This window comes from Petaurus breviceps, unplaced genomic scaffold, assembly GCF_028583685.1.
Source record: "Petaurus breviceps papuanus isolate PSGF00001 unplaced genomic scaffold, PetGlider_PUasm1.0 90895, whole genome shotgun sequence".
NCBI classification, from domain to species: Eukaryota; Metazoa; Chordata; class Mammalia; order Diprotodontia; family Petauridae; genus Petaurus; species Petaurus breviceps.
Genome location: NW_027187372.1, coordinates 33486711 through 33506884, shown reverse-complemented (window position 1 = coordinate 33506884; position 20174 = coordinate 33486711). Strand labels below are relative to the sequence as shown.

General features: G+C 43.4%; 1 protein-coding gene across 1 annotated transcript in view; it reads left to right on the top strand.

The window, feature by feature from the left end:
- The window catches only part of PIGR (polymeric immunoglobulin receptor), a 31048-nt gene that overhangs the window by 4948 nt on the left and 5926 nt on the right, over window positions 1–20174 (top strand). The window contains exons 2-7 of the mRNA XM_069074771.1: window positions 8666–8743; window positions 9928–10272; window positions 12486–13124; window positions 14078–14404; window positions 16796–17113; window positions 19379–19485. Coding sequence (XP_068930872.1) covers window positions 8704–8743; window positions 9928–10272; window positions 12486–13124; window positions 14078–14404; window positions 16796–17113; window positions 19379–19485 — 1776 coding nt within the window. The 5' untranslated portion in view covers window positions 8666–8703. The remainder of the gene's footprint in view (window positions 1–8665; window positions 8744–9927; window positions 10273–12485; window positions 13125–14077; window positions 14405–16795; window positions 17114–19378; window positions 19486–20174) is intronic.

The following is a 20174-nucleotide window of genomic DNA, read 5'->3' as shown; positions in this document are numbered from 1 at the left end:
TAGAAGTTAAAGAATGAGATTCTGTGTTCTCTTCTGGCTATAAGCTCGGATTTTCCTCCTAGCCTTCCCCAAATACACATAATTCTTGCCTTCTTCCCCAGCTCACCCTGGTCAAAACCAGAACTGGTAAAGCAGAGACACTTACTCAATCTTCATGGGGCAGGGGGAGTGCAGGAAGGCGGGGGGAGAGGGGGAGGAGATTGTTCAAAAACTGCCTTCTGTTCCCCTTTCAGAATCTAACAGGGAAGAGGCAGAGTTGGGCTTATGCTGTGGAGGCCAATATTCGAGAACAAGTCTATGAGCCCTGCAACTGCAAACATCCTCCTGTCTGCTTACTAAGCTCATAAGAGGAGATGCTGCTTTGGCCCTGGCCCTGCCACCAAATTGCTAGGCAGCTGTAGGTAAACTGCTTTCCCTTCCTGGGAAAACGATTTAACCATCAGAAAAATGAGGCCATTGGGCAACCTCTCCAAGGTCCCTTCTACTATTCTCTGCTGGTTTTCTAAGCTTTTCCACATAGAAAAGGGCCAAGAGGAGCTGATTCTTCCCTCTGGGGCTGGGACTCAGAGAGGTGAAATTCCTTAAGGTAGCATGGGACAGTGGGAAAATGATTGACTCAGAACTGGAGCCTGATACTCAGATTCTCAATCTTATCCCCCCCTGTCCCCTCCTTGGATGAATTAGGCAAATAGAATGAGTCAAAGTGTGTAAAATACTTTGTAACCATAAAGTACTTTATATATAATCAATTCATCAATAAGCATTTATTAAGCACCTACTGTAGTCATCACTGAGCTAGGCACTGGAGTATACATAGAAAGATTAAACAATTCCTACTCTCTCTCTCTCTCTCTCTCTCTCTCTCTGTGTCCCTCTCCCTCTCCCTATATACATACAAATAAACATATATGTATATATACATACATACAGATTTTGTTGTTTGTTCAGTTATTTCAATCATGTCCAATTCTTCATGACCGTATTTGGCATTTTCTTGGCAAAGATGCTAGAGTGGTTTGCCATTTCCTTCTCCATGTCATTTTACAAATGAGGAAACTGAGGCAAACAGGGTTAAATGACTTGCCCAGGGTCACACAATTAGTTAAGTGTCTATGGCCTGACAAACTCAGGAAGATGAGTCTTCCTGATTCTAGGCCTGACACTCTATCCAAAGAACCACCCAGCTGCTCTTATATACACATATATACATATAACATACATATACATACATCTGCATAATGTATATACATACTCATATAATGCATGTGATTTTACATACTTATTACAGCTGGTGGCACAGTAGTAGATAGAAGTCCAGATCTGGAGTCAGGAATACCTGAGTTCAAGTCCAGTCTCAGATACTTACTAGCTGTATGACCTTGGGCAAGTCACTTAACCTGTTTGTCTCAGTTTCCTCATCTGTAAAATGGGGATGGCATAATAGCACCTACCTTGCAGTAACAAATGAGATAATATTTGTAAAGCACTTAGAACAGTGCCTGGCAAGTAGTGCTATAAAAATGCTGATTACCTTCCCTCTATTCCTCTTTTCCCAGGACATATGTAAAGGAGATTAGATCTAAGGGTAGAAACTCTTACTTAGCAATGAAGATCACAAACTCAATTGTAACTCAAACTCTTATGGAGTTATATAGGGCCACCAAGAAGTCAAGAGTGTTTTCCCAGGAGCACACAGTAGGTATAGTAGAAAAGTGCTATTTTGTCATCAAAAGACCTGAGTTAGAGTCACACATTCCAGGTGTATGCTGTTGGGCCTCTGTATTTAAAAAAAAAAAGTTTGTATGGAAATCCAAGGGGCTGCTTTTGCTCCCCCGTAGGAGAAGGTCCCTGTGACAGAAGCAACAGCCTGGTTCCGGTTCACTGAGGAGCTGTTCTTGCCTCAGCTCACCTCACCTCACCCCGAGCTTGTGGAGAGCCTCCTCCTCTCATCTATTTCTCAGAATCCTATTGAGATTCCAGAAATAGGTTCATGTAAAGTCCTTCACAAACTTTCTTTATCTCTCTCCTGTCAGTCATAGGTGCAGGGACTACTAGTCCCAGGTGGCAGGACACTCCTGATTTCAAACCTTCCTCCCTATTCATAAATGAGTAAAAAAGCCTTTTGTACTGGTATGGAACCTAGAAAATGATTCCCTAAACTCACAGAGTCTGAGAACAGAGCATGTCTTCACTCCCCTAACTAAGAGGAATCCTTGTTTCAAGTCCCTAAACAAGAAGGATAATCAATCCAGCGTTGGAAAGGCTTTCAGGGATTGTCTAACCTAACCCCATGATTTTACATATGAGGAAACTTATCCAAGGTCACAAGCAGGTCCGGAACCCAGGCCTTCTAACTCCCAAGCCAGGATTAGCCCAATGCCTCAACAATCCTAAGAGATCAGCTAGTCCAGGGGTTCTTAGCCATTTTGGGGGTTGGTGGGGTTTTTTTTGGCATGGATTCGTTTAGCCCTTTAGCAAAACCTATGAACCGCTTCTCAAGATAATGTTTTAAATGCGTAAAATGAGATATATGGAATTATGAAGGAAACCAATTATATTGAAATAATTATCAACATATTTATTTGTGTGTTTGTTTCTTTACTTAATTCTTTATCTTTTGCAGACTGGGTATCCCTAACTCATCAGGGCCCACTCATGGCCCTGATACCACTTTTGATTGACAGAAAAGTTTTGACCCCCTCCACTTTTAGCATGGGTCAGTTTAACCCTCTCTAGGCAGCTCTCCCTCCCCCCCAACCCCCAATATCAGGGGCTCACTATAATGGCGGTAGACAATTACCTTTAGCCTTATCCACAAGGCTACCCAGTAGCAAGGGATCATTGTTGTTGTATAGTCATTTTCAGTCCCACCCAACTCTTTGTGACTCCAGTGGGATTTTCTTAGCAAAGATATTAGAGTGGTTTGCCATTTCTTTCTCCAACTCATTTGCAGATGAGGAAACTGAGGCAAACAGGATTAAGTGATCTACCCAGGGTTACACAGCTACTAAGTGTTTGAGGTAGGATTTGAACTCAGGTCTTCATGCCTCCATGCGTGGCACTCTATCCACTGTGCCACCCAGTGACCCCAGTAAGGGATTAGGCATACAAAATGATGCCCTGAACAAAATATTTTTCAAAACAAGTTCACATGTTCTAGCTCAATAACCTCTGAGATATATATTGAGGTAACTTACATTGGGTTTTTCAGATTGCCATCCTATTCCTAATCTCTCAAAGTGGGGCGGACACTGATTTAGGTGAATAGGGGGTAGGAATTTTAATCCCCATTTGGCAGATGAAGAAATGTGTGATTTGCCCCCAATCACATATAGTGGCAATGGTAAAGCAGGTACCGTGACTCCCCATTCTAAATGGTTTTATTAGACATTTCCCCATCCTCCCCTTATTGCAGTAAATATGGAGCATGCCTCCTCATCTGATAGTATGCTAGCCCTAGGGGCCCTAAGCTTAGCAACATGGAGAGACAGTGTGGTATAATGGAATATGTAGTGGGTTTGGAGTTAGAGGTTCTGGGTTTGAATCCTAACTCTGCCACTGCTTACCTGTATGACCTTGGGCAAATAATTTAACCTCTTGGAACTCTCTTTATCTATAAAATGGGGGATTGGTTGGACTAGATAACTACTGAGGACCTTTCCAACTCTAAATCTATAATGTGCTAAAATATCACAAACATTTTAATAGTGTAAAGGGACATAGGGAGTGGGGTGTGTGTGTGTGTGTGTGTGTGTGTGTGTGTGTGTGTGTGTGTGAGAGAGAGAGAGAGAGAGAGAGAGAGAGAGAGAGTCAGAGTCCAAGAGGACAGGTTAACCACGCTCCCTCCTCCAGCTTTTCCTCCTCCTTGGCCTCAGTTTCCCCAAGTCTTGATCCCCAGATGTCTCTCAGCTTTGTGAAGATGGAGAATGCTTCCTGGGACTTACTGTCCTGACACAGAAGGTCCCCCCCTAGACACAAGTGTGGAATGGAGCCTCCATCTAAGCTAGGACTTTGTGTATTGTGGGGGGGGGGGTTGTGACAAGGAGGTCTCTGCAGGAGTGAAGTTGGGACTTTCTCCAGCTGGGGCTAGGGTAAGGAGGCCCAGCTGATGTTTCATTCCAGTTGCCTCACCCTTCCAGCTATGCATAGTCAAATCAGTTAATGTATTATTACATATTATATATAATATTATATGTCAGTTTATTATTAATAAATCAGTATTTATGAGGTGCCTCCAAGGTGCCAGGCACTGTGCTAGGGGCCAGGGGTTCAAAGACAAAAGCTAAAACAGTTCCTGTCTTAAGGATCACACATTTTACCACAGGAGATGTGATGCTTGCACCAAGGCTCCCCATTCCCCAGCAAAAGATAATGTGTAAGGGGCAGCTACGTGGTGCAGTGAATAGAGTACTGGCCCTGGAGTCAGGAGGTCCTGAGTTCAAATGCAGCCTCAGACACTTAACACAAAAACTAGCCATGTGACCTTGGGCAAGTCACTTAACTCCAATTGCCCTCCAAAAAGCAAAAAAAAAAAAAAGATAATGCATAAGCCCCAAAGCACACAGAATTGCCTTGATGCTTTGTGCAAGGAGTCAGCTTTCTAATCACAATCCCTGGCCCACTGTAAGCACTTAATAAGTGTTTGCTTATTTGATGGGTCCTGACTGTGCAAGCCCAAGAGGACCTACTGAACCTCTGGGCCTCAGTCCTCCCTCTTCCTACTCTACAGTAATTGCCCAGTACCCCAGTCCCTGCTTGGCTGGAATATTAGGAGGATAATTTCAGAGGTGGAGGGCATAGGGAAATCATATCGGATTTGCAATCTATAAAGTATATAGTATAAAGTTCACCCTTCAACTGTAACGATGCCTTCAAAGGGCTATTCCTTGGTTACTCTATAATCAGCTCTCCCTCCCCCAACTCTACACCAAAATTACAGATCCATTTTCCCAGCTCCCCTGGTAGGTGTCCCATCTCCAAACTGGGTGAGGAAAGGCGGTGAACTCTATGGGTTTCTACCATGTAGGAAAGGGGAATGAGCAAGACTTGCCCCAGCTGTTCTACATAAAAATAGTCTCATTCCCAGAATCCCCAGGATTGGTTAAATCTCATTCCACCCCCCTCTCGCTTGCTCTGCAGGTATGTTTTCCCAGCTCTCTAAGTCAAGAAGTTAATCATTGCCCTAGTGCAAGAGTTTGGGACCAATTAACTGCATCAAGTAGTGTCCAAAAGAGCCACTCCACACCCCATTTGTTTTTCCCCTTCTCCTTCTCAAGAAAAAGGAGGTCTTTATCTCAACGAGGAAATAAAATGTTTCCTTGATGGGAAATCCCCAAAGGAAAAAAAAATAAGATGAGAAACAATTCTATTTGCTGATGGTCAACCTTAGCCCTCAGGAGGGCTGGGAAAGGCTCCTCATATTAAAGAGGGAGCCAGCTGACAATGCCAAGGGCACTGTTTACTTCTGTCTGATTTGGGGCCCTCCCTTCTTCTCCCCTTCTTACCAATACCTTGGCAATCTCTTTACCTTTGTAGGACACCCAGTACTAAAGGTAAGCCTGATCTCCTTCCTCCTTCATAACATCCACTTTTTTTCCCAATTTTTTTTCCTTAACAAGCTAGTTCCCAATGCTGAATTCAGGCAAAGGCCATAGGAATACCTGATTCCTTTCTTCTCTGGACTGGAATCTGAAGCTAAAAGGAGGGGAAGGGACTTGAGATGGGCTTGATTTCTGATTTTCCTTCTGGTGTCGTAAGGGGTCTCCAGCCCCATGTACCTGGACCCTTGAACCAAACATGGAGGAGAAGCTCATAGATGTAGAGCAGTAAGGGAACTTAGAGGTCATCTAGGTCAATCTGATCATTTTATAGATGAGGAAACTGAGGCTCAGAGATGTAAAATTACTTTAGATCTTAGATTCGAATCCAGGTCTTCTAATTCAAAATTACAAAGACTTTCCACTATACCGAGGCTGGAGAAAACAGTTCATTGATTAAAGTACCGGACTTGAGTTAATGTCTGGCCTCAGGTAGTTACTAGATGTATGACCTTGGACAAGTCACTTAACCTCTGTCTGCCTCAGTTTCCTCAACTGCAAAATGGGGAAAATAGCACCTACCTCCCAGGGATATTGCGACGATTAAATGAATTAATAAGGGAAGAAAGGACATAGCATTTATATAGCCCCTACTATGTGTCAGGCACTGTTATTCCCTTCACTTCATGCTGCCTCCATAGATCTAGCCTGTGGCAATATCCACATTATATTCCATCTTATCCTGAGACCTGCTTTCTTTTCCTAGTTTCATGCTGGTTATATTACCTTCAGCAAATTACTGAACCCTTCTGGGCCTCACCATTACCTGTAAAATGACTCAAAACCCAACAGGATAGGAACCAACACTTCCTAGTGGTGTGATCCTGAGCAAGTCACTTAATCTCTCTGCATCTCAGTTTCCTTATCTGTAAAATGGGGATGATGATACTTGCTTTTCTTTATAGGGTTATTGATGTGTAAGTCTCAAAGCGGTATAAAGGTAAGCTTTCTGTTGTCTTCCATCAAAGTGCTACTTGGATGATGGTAGTATGGACGTGACTCTGGGTTCTTCCAAAATGGACCCTCAGAGCACCAGCTTTGAGTTCCAGCCAAGAATATCCATTGTCTAAAGATTGCCTTAGCTAAGATTAATCAATTTCATCACCAATTTGATCCCCAGTGATAATAATTTTTAGCCATAACAACTTTTAAAATATTACCCACCAAAGTCACTGAAAGGTTGCGAACTGCGCTGATGTCATGAGTAGCTACACCCATAGTATCCTAGGTCTGGAGGGGACCTTAGAAGCCATCTAGTTCAACCCCTTCATTTTGCAGATGGGGAAACTGAGGCCTTGTGAGATTCTGACTTGCCCAAAGTCACACAGGTTGTTGTTATCTGTTGTTATTCAGTCATTTCAGTCATGTCTGACTCTTCATGACCCCATTTGAGGTTTTCTAGTCAAAGATACTAGAGTGGTTTGCCATTTCCCTCTCCAACTCATTTTATAGATTCGGAAACTGAGGCAAACAGGATTAAGTGACTTGCCCAGGGTCACACAGTTAAAAAGTGTTTGAGACCACATCTGTACTCAGGAAGATGAATCTTCCTGACTTCAGGCCCGATGCTCTAACCACTGCACTACCTAGCTGCCCCAACTCTCTAAAGTACTAAGCACCAAAGATGGAAAATGAATGCAGGTCTTTTGACACTGTACCATGATAACTTCTTATCCTAGTCCTATGAACTATTGAACCATTCATTAATGAATCATGTAGGTATTCTCTAAGGTAGCTTCCTACCCTGAAATTCTGTTTTGGTGATTATGTATTCCTTTCCCCAGAGGACTTTAAGAGAAATAAGTCAAGGTCACTTCTATGATGTTCTTAGCCTTGGGCTAGGCACTGTGGGGTCAGGGAAGGGAAGAAAAGGATCTAAGAGCAGCACAAGGCACAGCTTCTACTCTCAAAGCATTTATGGGACCAGAGACTTAAAACAAGACATTTTCTTAGGGGCCATACTGTAGTCTGATTTCTACATTTTATTCAAAGAAGTTCCAAAAAATTAAGTGACTTGCCCAAGGTACGTCAGTGACAAAGGTGATATCTGAACCCAGCTCCCTTACCTTCAGAACCTGCACTCTTTCCATTGTACCATGACACCTCCAGAGTTAGAAGAGAGAAAACATTTATACAGATGCTTCATTACTTCCTAAGATCTAGGATTTCATCAATGTGCCCCCTCTGCCAACACAAGCAGGACCTGTCGCAGCTGTAGTTGACCAGCAGTTTTCGTGAGATGCTGTGGCCGAAATGATTCATCCCCTTGGTTGCCAATCTGCTGGTGATGAAATTCTGTTCTTTTAGCTAGGTTGGTTCTCTGATAATGAATACATAGCCCAGCCCTGAACTACTTGTAGCCTCAAACTCTAACTGGAAAAGCCCAGGTAAATTCCATTCCCAAAGCATGTATTAAGTGCTGACTATGTGCTAGCCAGGACAGTGAGATGGTGCAGTGAATGGGGCACTGAACCTGCAATCAGGAAGACCTGAATTCACATGTGACCTCAGACACTTACTAGCTGTGTAACCCTGGGCAAGTCACTTTGCCCTGTTTGCCTCAGCTTCCTCATCTGTAAAATGAGCTGGAGAAAGAAATAGCAAACCACTACAGTAATTCTGTGAGGAAAACTCCAAATGGGATCACAAAGAGTTAGACATGACTGAACAAGAAAAATCTGGATGACTAAATTATAACCCAACATCTCAAAGTGATTTGAGATCTTCACAAAAAGTGCTACAGAAATCTGAAAAATTATTAATAAACATTTATTAAGCTCCGACTATGTGCCACACACTGTGCTAAGTTCTGGGGATACAAAAAAAGAAAAAGAAAGATGGTCCCTGCCCTCAAAGAGCTCAGAAGCTAATGGGGGAAGATGATACACAAAAAGGAGCAGAAAATGGCGAGGGTCAGAGATGACTGCTCTTCCTTAAGTGGAGATTCTGGGAGGAAATAAGGAAGTCACCACAGAAACACTCCTGACCTCTTCTCAAACCCTCATTCCCTCCACCAAAGACCTCTAGAAGCAAGGGCATTTCCTAGACTCAGAACTATTGTCTTCCAGGTTCTTGGCTCAGAAGTGAAATCTCGGTAGCAGCTGCAATGGCTTTCTTCCTTGCCTGCCTGCTTGCTGTCCTCCCTGGTGAGTATGGGGAGACCCACTTCCACCCCCATGTCCTGGACACACTTTTCCTTACAACCCTGAAAGTGGACACTTCCCCAAGTATACACCACTGATCTGTCATATTGGAGAGATACAGAAGTCACTTTTTCTCTACCATAAATGTTACACCTGGAATGAACATTGCATACATAAGATTTAATGGAGGCCATGAAGGCTCTTTTGGGGTGGTGGGTTGGGGATAGTGTTATGAAGGGGGTGGGAATAGTGGTGAAACTTCAGACCAAGGTGTTCAGGTAGAGAACAGGAACCAGAAACATCCAGTTCCAAAGCCATTGGGTCTAGTGAAAAGTCCTAGCTGGAAGTCAAGAGACTAGTAGTCAATTTCCAGTAGAAAATCAACCAATCAACTAACAATAATTTATTAAGCGCTTACACTGTGCTAGGTACTTGTGGCACCAACACAGAAAATGAATCCATCCCACCTCTCAAGAAAGTTAAATTCTATCAGAGGAGTCAGCATGAAGATACATAACTATGGATGACTAAGTACAAAGTAGCCAACTCAAGATGGTTGAGGAGAGGTAATGAGTACTTGGTGAAGGCTAGAAAGGTTTCATGTAGACTAATGTGGAAATATGTTTTGTATAACTTTACATATATAATGAGTTGTCATATTTCTTGCCTTCTCAATGGGTAGGGGAGAGGGTGGAGGGAGAGAATTTGGGACTGAACATAAAAATTAAATAAAATTTAAAAAGCAAAGAAAGGTTTTGTGTGAGTCTTGAAGAGAATGAGGAATTCTGAGGCAAAGGTCCCCCCAATTCTACCACCTTTGTAATCATAGGTAAGTTATTTATTCTCTCAGTTTCCTCATCTTTGAAATGGGGATAACCTGCCTTACCTGGAAGACAATGATTTTCTAAGGATGAAATGAAATAAAGAATCGAGTGAAAGTGAATTGCTGTGAAAGTTAAAACATGATGCACCCAAACGGCATTGGTATTCTTTTTGTCAATTGTTATTAGTGAATCATTTTGCATGGGCACAGGCTGGTAGAAGTAGTGAATTATATAACTGTGGCAAATTAGAGCTGTCTTCTTATTCACCTGGAAGAGAGGCTGGTTTCGCGTCTCGTAGGGTCACCACTCTTAGACTTTGCTTTTCACAGTCCCTAATTTATTCCTCTCCCCTTTTCTCCACAGTGGTTTCTATGAAGAGTCCCATATTTGGTCCCAAGCAGGTGAATGGTGATGAAGGTGGATCTGTCTCCATTCGATGCTTCTACCCATCCTCCCCAGTCAATCGGCATGACCGCAAATACTTTTGTCTTCAGAATCTAAGAGGTTCCTGTGAAACCATAGTCTCCTCAAGAGGTTTTGTCGCAGAGAGATTTAGTGGGAGAGCTAACCTCACCAATTTCCCAGGAAACAACTCCTTTTTAATACAGATTTCACAGCTGGAAAAGGAAGACACTGGGCTCTACAAGTGTGGTGTGGGTATAAATAATCGGGGTCTGAACTTTGCCATCACCTTGGAGGTGGGACAGGGTAAGCACCAAGAATTCTTCTTCCTCTGGGGCACAGGACTAGGGTGTCAATTTTGGCTGCAGTAGGACAGATTTAGGTGAAAAATAAGTAAAAGCTTCTGGAGAACAAGGTTTGTAAGACACTGTCAGAAATGTCTTCCCCAGAATAGCTTTGAAATCTCCTGAGGTCTCTAAAAAGAAGAGATGGGGGTGGGTCAGATGTGATCCTGCCTGGACACAAAGGGATGGACAAGATAGCCTCTCTAGCTAGTTTCCTTTCAAGACTATGAGATTACCAGTCTAAAACAACTTGGCATAATATACCTCTCCTTCTTGCTGCCTCTTTGTTGGATTTCCCAAGGCCTCTGTGGCTGGGAACATCAGAGATACATGAGCCTTGTTCTTGTCTTTGGAAGTCATCATGGAATAATGGGAAAACGTGTCACTTGAGTCAAAGGATTTGGCCCTCATGCCATGCAGGTCTTAACCTCTCAGAGCCCCAGTAACCTCATCTGTAAAGAGGGGATGAGAATATTTACATCACCCACTCCACAGGAGTGTTGTGAACTAAGAGCTTTATAAATCTGAAACCAGCATAATGGTGTGAATTTCCATTCTAGTTATCTGTGGAATTTTAAGAAAGGCACTAACATTTTTGCCACTTAGATTTCCCTTTGGTTTAAGATCTTGTGTGCCCAGAAGGCCCCTGTCGATTTCACATGTCACACTGTCACTCATTAGCATGTTATTGGTTCCCTAGTAACACTCAAGAAGGTGAATGATATGATATAGAAAAGGACAGTTTGGATTGGAACGGTGGGAGGGAAAACTGAAAAGTAGTCTTTCTGGAGCTTGGAGCATTGCTACAGAGGGCAGGCCAAGCCAGAATGCTCAAATGAAGGATCTGGAACAGGCTGAGGGTATTCTAAGGCATCTGAGGAGATGAGGGTGCCAGAAAGGGGTTTACAGGTGGCTCAAAGACAAACTTTACCTATTTGAGAATCTGGCTTGGGACCTGCCCTTTCTGCAAATAATTATATAGGCTGGTCTTTGTGACAGTATGGCCTAGAGTAAGTTATGTTATCTTTCCCAGCTGTATATTAACTGAGTTTATGGGTAACATGAAAGCTGAGAGAGATGGTTAATATGTTGATTGAAAGGAGCGTTCCTCACCTCCCCACCTCCAATCTCAACAAACTAGAATAGTGCTTGAAGCTAATAAGATGAAATTCAATACTCATAAATATAAATATCCTCATTGTGGGTTCAAAGTTCAATTGCACAAGTCCTTGTAGTGTATTGGGATTAGAATCAGAAGGACTGGGTTAGAATCTCAATTCTACCAGTTAGTAAACAGCAGGGTAACTTTGGCAAATAACTTTGTCTTTGGGACCCTCAGGCTCTTTATCTGGAAAATGAGGGAGTCAAACTAGTTGACCTCTTAGGACCCCTCTGTTCTAAATCTTGGGACTCTGTTTAGCAGTGGTGAGATTTGGGATAACCTTTGAGCAGTTTCTATAGTGGGATCAGAAGGCAGACTGCTAGAGATTGAGGGACGAATGAGTCCAGAGAAAGACCAATTAATAAGTGAAGATGATTTTTTGTAAGAGATATATAAAACAGTAGTTTGAGGTGATGGGAAGATCATGTGAAAGCTTTCTGAGAATAGATAAGCCCTCAGGTAAGGGCAGCTAGGTGGTGTAATAGAGAGGGTGTTCAACCTGGAGTCAGGAAGATTCCTGTCCCTGAATTCAAATCTGGCCTCAGACAGTTACTAGCTGTGTGACTCTGGGCAAGTCACTTAATCCTGTTTGCCTCAGTTTCCCCCTCTGTAAAATGAATTGGAGAAGGAAATGGCAAACCAGTCCAATGTTTGCCAGGAAAATCCCAAATGGGGTCGCAAAGTTCATGACTGAAAAAAAAAACCAAGAGACCTGAAGTCCTCAGTATGCTTGTTTGTTTTTTTTGAGGGAGCAGTACATAGAAAGAGTCAGCAGATAGGGAGAAACTGGAATTCCCAGTCACTGGAGGTCTTTAACTTTAAGTGAATCGGGAATGTAATAGAGAGGAGGAATGCTTTGGGCAGGAGTTGGATTAGATGACCTCTGAAGTTCTTTCCAACTCTCAAATTCTGATTCTTTGGAGAAGGGGGAAGGGGTCGGTGTCTGGATTTTATTGGCCACTTAATGCTCTTCTCTTACTTCTTCCTGGACCCTTATCCATTCCATCCTGCAGATCCTGACATCATCATCACTGAAGTGGGTAAAACAGTGTCCATCAACTGCCCTTTCCAGAAAGAGAATACACAGGACAGGAAATTCTTATGCAGGAAGGATGGAGAGAGCTGTGCACTGGTCATCGATTCTCAGAATAAAGTGGGCCCCCACTACACAGAACGAGCCCGCTTCACAATTGGTGGCACCAGCAGTAAGGTTTTTGTGGTCACCATCAGCCAGATCAAGAGGCAAGATGCTGGGACGTATACCTGTGGGGTTGGGGAGGACAATGCCGCTGAAATCCAGAAGAATGTTCAATTAAAGTTGCTGGAGCCAGAACCTGAACTGGTCTATGCTGAGCAAAGGGGGTCAGTGACCTTGAACTGTGCCCTGGGAAGCACGGTGGCAAGCGTGCCTAAGTTTCTGTGCAAGATGAGGGCAGACAAGACTTGTGACTTGGTCATCAACAGCAAGGGATTTACAAATAATGCCACTCATGGAAGGATCCTGTTTACCCCTACTGAGTCTGGATCCTTTAGCGTCATGATCACACAAGTGAGGAAAGAAGATGCAGGTCTATACCACTGTGGTGCCCAGAAAAATGGCCAGCCATCTGAAGAAGGGCCAATTCAAGCTCTACAGCTCTTTGTGTCCGAAGGTGAGACACAGGAGAATTGAGGCAGAGAGGGAAGAAGCCAGACAAGTGATAATTTGGTTCCTGTCTTCAGGGAGCTTTCAGTCAAGGGTGTTTGTCTCCTTTTTGGCCACTATCCCTGCTAGTTTCCTCTCCACAAATATCTGGAAAAGAGAGGGGCTAAGAGAAGATTTCAGTCTTCCTATTTCGTTCCCCCTTTGCTGTTGTGGTAAGAGATTTGGTAACAAAGGAGGAAAGTCACCGGCTGAAACAGAATCTTGTGGATAACATATGATTTCAATGGTCTGTGTTTTCCCTGTTCCCAATGGCAGAAAACATCAAAAGGGTGAATCTGAGAATTCTAAAGCCATAGCAGGACCCAAGGGAGCCCATCCTACCTCTCTTCCTGCTTCCTAAATTAGATTGCATCTTCTCTCTCTTGGATACTCCTGTACAGGGTGGGAGTGATAGGGAAGAATGAGAATGTGGATGGAGGTGAAGAAAGTAGGTTTATCTTACTTCTATACTTCTCCTGGTAAGATCACTTCCTCTCTGGATTAGTTTTAATGCTTCTTACCCCTCTCAGTCAAAGTTCTTCCTTCTTAATAATAACAATATTTTTTTAGGAAGCCAGAGCATGTAGACTTATATCTCATTTTGATGTGACTTTTAACTGCCTCTAAGTCTGGGGATACGGTGAGGGAGGGGAAGGAAAATGCCCAGGTTATATGTGAAGATGATGGGTGCTGGCTTCTCCAAACATTCGGGGAAACTTTAATTTTATCCTCTGCTATGTGGGGCTAGGAGTGATTATTTCAATTCTCATTCTTCTTGGATGTTGGTGGGGGAAAACAGTACAAACAGAGGGAGAACACTAGCAATAAGTCAGCTGAGATGATGGGAAGAAAAACTCTGGGACTGGGCGAGATTATGACTATGCTGCAACCTCACCAGCCAACCTCTTTCTGTGCTTTCAGAGACCACTGTTCCCCAGAGTCCTTTGGTGGTGAAAGGTCCATCTGGAGGCTCTGTGTCAGTAACCTGCCACTATGACCCCAAAAAGGACAACACCCTGAAGTACTGGTGCAGGTGGAAGGGGAACAACCACTGCACTAAGCTGATAGACAGTTTGGGAATGGTGGATGAGTCCTACGAGGGAAGAGTGGTCCTGTTGGACCAGCCAGAGAATGGCATCTTCACCATTATACTCAACCAGCTGACCCCTCAGGATGCAGGCTACTACTGGTGTCTCAGCAATGGAGAGCACAACAGGAAGTCTACTGTGAGGATTGATATCACTGATGGTAGGAACTGGGTCAAGGGCAAGGGGAGATGTAATATGGAGTGTGTGGACAGGCCCTATCCAGTGACAAATGCACAGGTCCAGGTACTAATGCTCAGAATCATACCACAGCGGTTATTTCTCCTTACACATATATTTTGACAATCTCCCTACTCTTCTACTCCAGTCAAAATTCCAGATTAAGGCTTCTTCCCTTCGATTCCATAGCAGAAAATAATCCTAGGTAGGGGGGAGTGGTTAGGACAGTCTAAGTTTCAAGGAAACGCCACTGTATAAAACAAAGTCTTTCACACTTTGAGACTCAATACTCAAGAATCCCCCTAACCAGCAGAGAATATCCTTCCCCATTCCTTCTGCAAGAATCTTTTCCCAATCCCTGTTAATGCCAGTGTCTCACCGCTGTTTACAATCTCCAGTGTGTCCCGTAGATGTCTTGTCTGTACATAGCTGTGTGTACACCATCTCCACTGCTAGACTAGGAGCTCTGTGAGACCAGGGTCTGCCTGTTTTTGTTTTTCTTTTCTATCTCTAGTGCTTGACACAGTGCCTGGTAGATAAAAAGTGCTTCATAAATGTTTGTTGACTGACTGACTGACAACTGAAGTCATAATTTTTATTCAAACAGACAAATCAGTCTTCTGTACTAACTAAAAAGATCTGAAAGGGAACAAAGGCACATTGGTGTCAATGCATTCATCCCATATAACCCAGTCCTATGAATGTCCAGACAGTCAATGTCAGTGGCGATAAAATGCTTGGATATTATTGTTATTTATATATTGTCTACAATGTAGTGAGAGGCAGCACAATGTAGTGCCAGGATTGTTAAGCCTGGGAAAGGACCATATGTCTACCAATAGAGGACCAGTATTGTTAAGTACAGAGAAGCTCATCTCTAGGAAGTTGACCACTAGATAAGGTTTGTATGTGAGGTTGGCGGGGGGGGCGGCGATTCTATTATTAGAAGCACCTACTCTGATGCAATATCCTTAAAACATCAAAGTCATTTTATTTGAATATCTATTATATGTTATATAATTCTCCCCTACCTCCATGACTCATTATAGCTTAGAGGTCACCCTAGAGTTTGTTTCATAGGCTGTTCCAGGAGAGCGCCTTCCAATACACCCATCATGACTAGGCTCAGTAAGGTTGCACACATGACTTGGTTCAATTCTTTTAGTGCCCACTGGTTACATCTATAGTCATTCTTACTGTAGGTGTCCTTTTCTTCCTTTTGGGAGAAGAGACCAGGTCTAACCAGACTCCCTCAATAATAAATAGCATATTCATCTGAATAATAATAATCCTATCATTTACTAGCTGTGCGACTTTAGGTAAGATATTTAACACCCGTGAACCTCAGTTTCCTTATCCATAAAATGAGAATCACAATACCTTCCTGCTTATCTCATAATAGGGTTGGAGTGAGGAAGAATCACTCAGCCAATAAGAATTCATTAATCGTCTATTATGTGCCATGCACTTTTCTAGACACTGGGTAATCTGCCCCCAGAGCAGATCAGATTGGCTTCCTATTCCTCTTTGGCAAAAGCAAGACCCTTTTGGAGGTCAAGTTGACCTCCAAAAAATGCAAAAATAAAAGTTCCAAGCCCATGGGTAGTTTACATTCTATTGAAATGAAATAACAAATATGCAGACATTTCCTAACCTAAGCTCTCATTAATATAATAGTGAGCCTGACTCAGTAAATCAGTCAACAAGTATTCATTAAAGGAGTTATGTTAGACAATGTGCTAAATGCTGGAGATACAAAAAAAGGCAAAAACACAGCCCCTACCCTGAGGGAGCTTACATTCTAACAGAAGAGACAAGATGCAAATAACTCTTATATCTAGGACACTTCCAATATAAATGGAAAGTATTCATAGAGAGAAGACATTAGCAGTAAGGGGAGGGGGAAGGAGACTAGGAAAGTTCTCCTGCTGAGTGTAAGATTTGAAGGAAGCCAAGAGAAACTAAGAGAAAGTTGTGAAGGGGCAGGCCATTCCAGGTGTGGATAACTAGTGAAAAGGCAAGCAGTCTGGAGATGGAGAGTTGTGTTTCAGGAATAGCAAAAAAAAAAAAAAAAAAGGCAAAAAATCCATGTCATTTCATCATAGAATATATGGAGGTAGTAAGACTAAGAAGACTGGAAAGATAGAAAGGGGCCAGACTGGGAAGGGCTTTCAAAGCTAAGCAGAGACATTTCTATCTGATCCTGGAGAGCCACCAGAATTTATCAGGCAGGAGGATACCATAGTCAGATCACTCTTTAGCTCATCACTGGCATGAGTAGTAGGGGCCTTAGACACTTCTGCATGGACCTCCCTTCTGATATTCTTCCTCTGATCACCCCATCATCACCTTGGACCTTCTCCTTTGTTCCCAGATCAGCCACTCCTAATAGCACCAAAGACTGTCATGGCCCAGCTGGGAAAATCTCTCACCATCTCCTGCCACTTTGCCTGCAAGTTTTATTCCTACGAGAAATACTGGTGCAAATGGAGCAACCAGAGATGTGAGACCCTGCCTACCCAGGAGGAGGGGAGCAGCCAAACCTTTGTGGACTGCAAAAAAAACAGCAGGATTGTTTCTTTCACCCTGAACTCTGTCACCAGAGCTGATGAAGGGTGGTACTGGTGTGGTGCAAAGCAGGGCGAGCATTATGGACAGACAACTGCAGTCAGTGTGTCTGTGGAAGAAGAGGGTAAGCCTTTATGGAGAGTAGAACCCAGGCATCCAGGCAATGTCCTGGGGTCTAGTCTGGGTCAACCCCTTAGTTCTTGGACTCCTCTCTCTCTGTCTCTGTCTCTGTCTCTCTCTGTCTCTGTCTTTCTCTTTGTCCCTCTCTGTCTCTCTCTCTGTCCTTCTCTGTCTCTTTCTCTCTCTTTCTGTCTCTCTCTTGCTCTGTCTCTCTCTCTGTCCCTCTCTGTCTCTCTCTCTGTCCTTCTCTGTCTCTTTCTCTCTCTTTCTCTCTCTCTTTCTGTCTCTCTCTTTCTCTGTCTCTCTCTGTCTTTCTTTCTCCCTTTGTTGTCTCACTCTATCTTTGTCCCTCTTTCTCTGTTGTCTCTCTGTTTCTCTTCCTCTCTCTGTTGTCTCTCTTTGTTTCTCTCTTTCATGCTGGGTGTCTGACATGCTCTCTCATTCATTTGCTCATCCATCCATCCATCTATCCATCTATCCATCCATCCATTCATTCAGTACTTATGATGCACCAATTACATTCAAGATGCTTTGACAGTTGCTTGACCATCAGAGTAATGAGAAGAGTACTGGATATAGAGTCAGAAGCCATAGGTTCAAATCCTACCATTGGAAATTATTACCTGGGTAACACTGGACAAGTCACTTTTCCTATCTAAACTTCTATCTTCTCATCTGTAGAATGAGAAGGCTGGAATAGAGGACCTTTAGGGATGCTTCCAGCCCTTCATCTATGACCTCCACAAAACCTTTTTGGCAACAGTGTGAGATGAAAATGAAAGTTTCCCGTGGGAGCATGGGGGTGGAGGTGGAATGTGCCCTTTAAGGTCTGATGTCTCAAGTGTGTCAACTGGGAGACCGCCCTGAAATCACGTGATGGAGGAGAAAGCTGAACCTGAGGTGCTCCTTGGGAGCTGTTCTCAGTATGTGCTTATTGACGAACTACCAGCAGAGGGCAGCATTTCCAGACCTAGTTACCCCCTTTCCAAAGTCACGTTCCAGAACTTTGTAGCTTGGAAAGGACCTTTTGATTCTTTGAAGGAACTGGACTCAACACATGCATAGGAAGATGCTTACAAAGGGGCTTTGAGGATGATAATGAAATAAGCCTTAATAGGGAGAGACAGTTTCAAACAAGCTGGATGGCGCTTTTTATTCCTCTTTGACTAGACCCTTCCCTTCTCCTCCATCAGAGTGGCCCCATGATAGTTGTCAGTGGAATCCAGCATCTGTCACTTACTCAAGTTGAGAAAGTTACCTGTGCAACTTCTGGGCAAATCACTGAATCTCTCTGGGTTCTAGTTTCCTCATCTTCAGGATGAGGGACTTCGACTAGGTGGACCCTGAGGTACCTTCAAAGCCTAGAGCTAGGATCCTATAAGCCCTCTGCTCTAACCTTCACTAATAACCCTCAGAGCACTGACTGAAGTACTTCAAGGATGCCTGAATAGGTTTCCTGATCCCTGAGACCCAGATACATCTCCTCCCAAACTTTGAGGTAAATCCTTCCAGAGTTACCCCAAATATGGTAGACTGAGAAGAGAGCACTGCTGGTTATGTGACTGTCAATTCAATAACCACCCAGCAGACATTTCTTAAACACCTGGTCCCATGAGTCAGGTACTGTGCTAGGTACTCTGGGTATACAAAGGTGAACATTACTCCTTCAAGAAATGCAAGCTACCTACATGCACCCAAATAAGCACGGGCCAAGGAAGAATGTGATGAGGGGCAAAAGAGGGATCTCCAGGATCCAGGAGCTCTGAAAAAATTACAGAAGGAAGAGATCACTTTGAGCCAGAGGGAAATCAGGGAAGGCTTCCAAGGGGAGGTGACCCCCTTGCGTCTGGGATCTGAAGGAAGAAAAGGAATTCAACAAGTGAAGATGACTAGCTGGAATGAGCTGAGAAGCCAGGAGTATATGGTTGGATGGGGACTGGTTAGCAATCTAGTACTATGCTGGGGGCATAGTAGAGTGCAGAAAGACTGCATGGGGGGATGGACCTCAGCTTGGAGGGTCTTAATTGTCAGGCTGAGGAATTTGTACTTTATTCTATAGGCAGTTAGGAGCCACTAAAGGTGGCCCTAACTTTTGTTAGCTGTGTTCCACATCAGTAAAATGAGAAGATTGGATCCTAAATGATCTCTCGTTCTGCCAGCTCTGACATTCTTGAGTCTATGATATTCCCTTTGGGTTCCTTTAAAGCTGAGTGGACATTTTTTTCTTCTGTATAACCTATAACCTATGACCAACTGTGCTCTGCCTCAGTTTCCAGGAATGCTGTCCCGCCAATTAATACTGTGTTAAATGAAAATGCTGTGGAGCCAAAAGTCAGAGGCAAAGAGATTGAAGTGCCTACAGATTCCGGGAGGTCAGCAAGTTCCTTTTATTTTTCTTTTTAATAGGGGCAGGTTACTCTGGAGCAGTCCCAGGCAGGGCAACAAAAAGGGACCATACCCCCTTGAGGAATTCCTCAACTCCCTGGCTTGAATACACAAAAGGTTGAAACTATACCCATGGTCTTGTTCCTTGCTTTAGAGGGTTCTTTTCTGAAAGCACAGAAGCCCTAATTGTGTCCCACTTGGCACTCTACCCCTAATTGGGAATTGTGTTAAATAATTTGAATAATTTCAATTCTTAAGTAAAGGAAGGGATCCAGAATGTAGATATGATACAATCCCTATTCAAGTCAAGTCATCAGAGGAAGTGGGCAACAGAGTTAAAATCAGAGCTCTGGAGTATTGGCTGTATGGATAAGGAAAGAATACTCATTTTGGAATCTAGAGATCTGGCTTTGACTTCCAGCTATGCTATATGAGTGACCTTCATCTCTCTGGACTTCAGAATTCTCTGGAATCCCTAGGAGTCTATTTGGCTTTTATGATCTATTTAATAGATAGTCTCAACAGGCATTGGGAGATAGAAGAAGTCTGACCTCCAACCTGTCTTCCAGTAGCTTGAATCACTTCCTATTTCCATCGTTCCTTCCTCCCTGTTGCCAGTCCTCCCCCACCCCCACCCCCAACTTGTCTCTTTGCCTTTCTCACTCCAGCACTGAGGAACA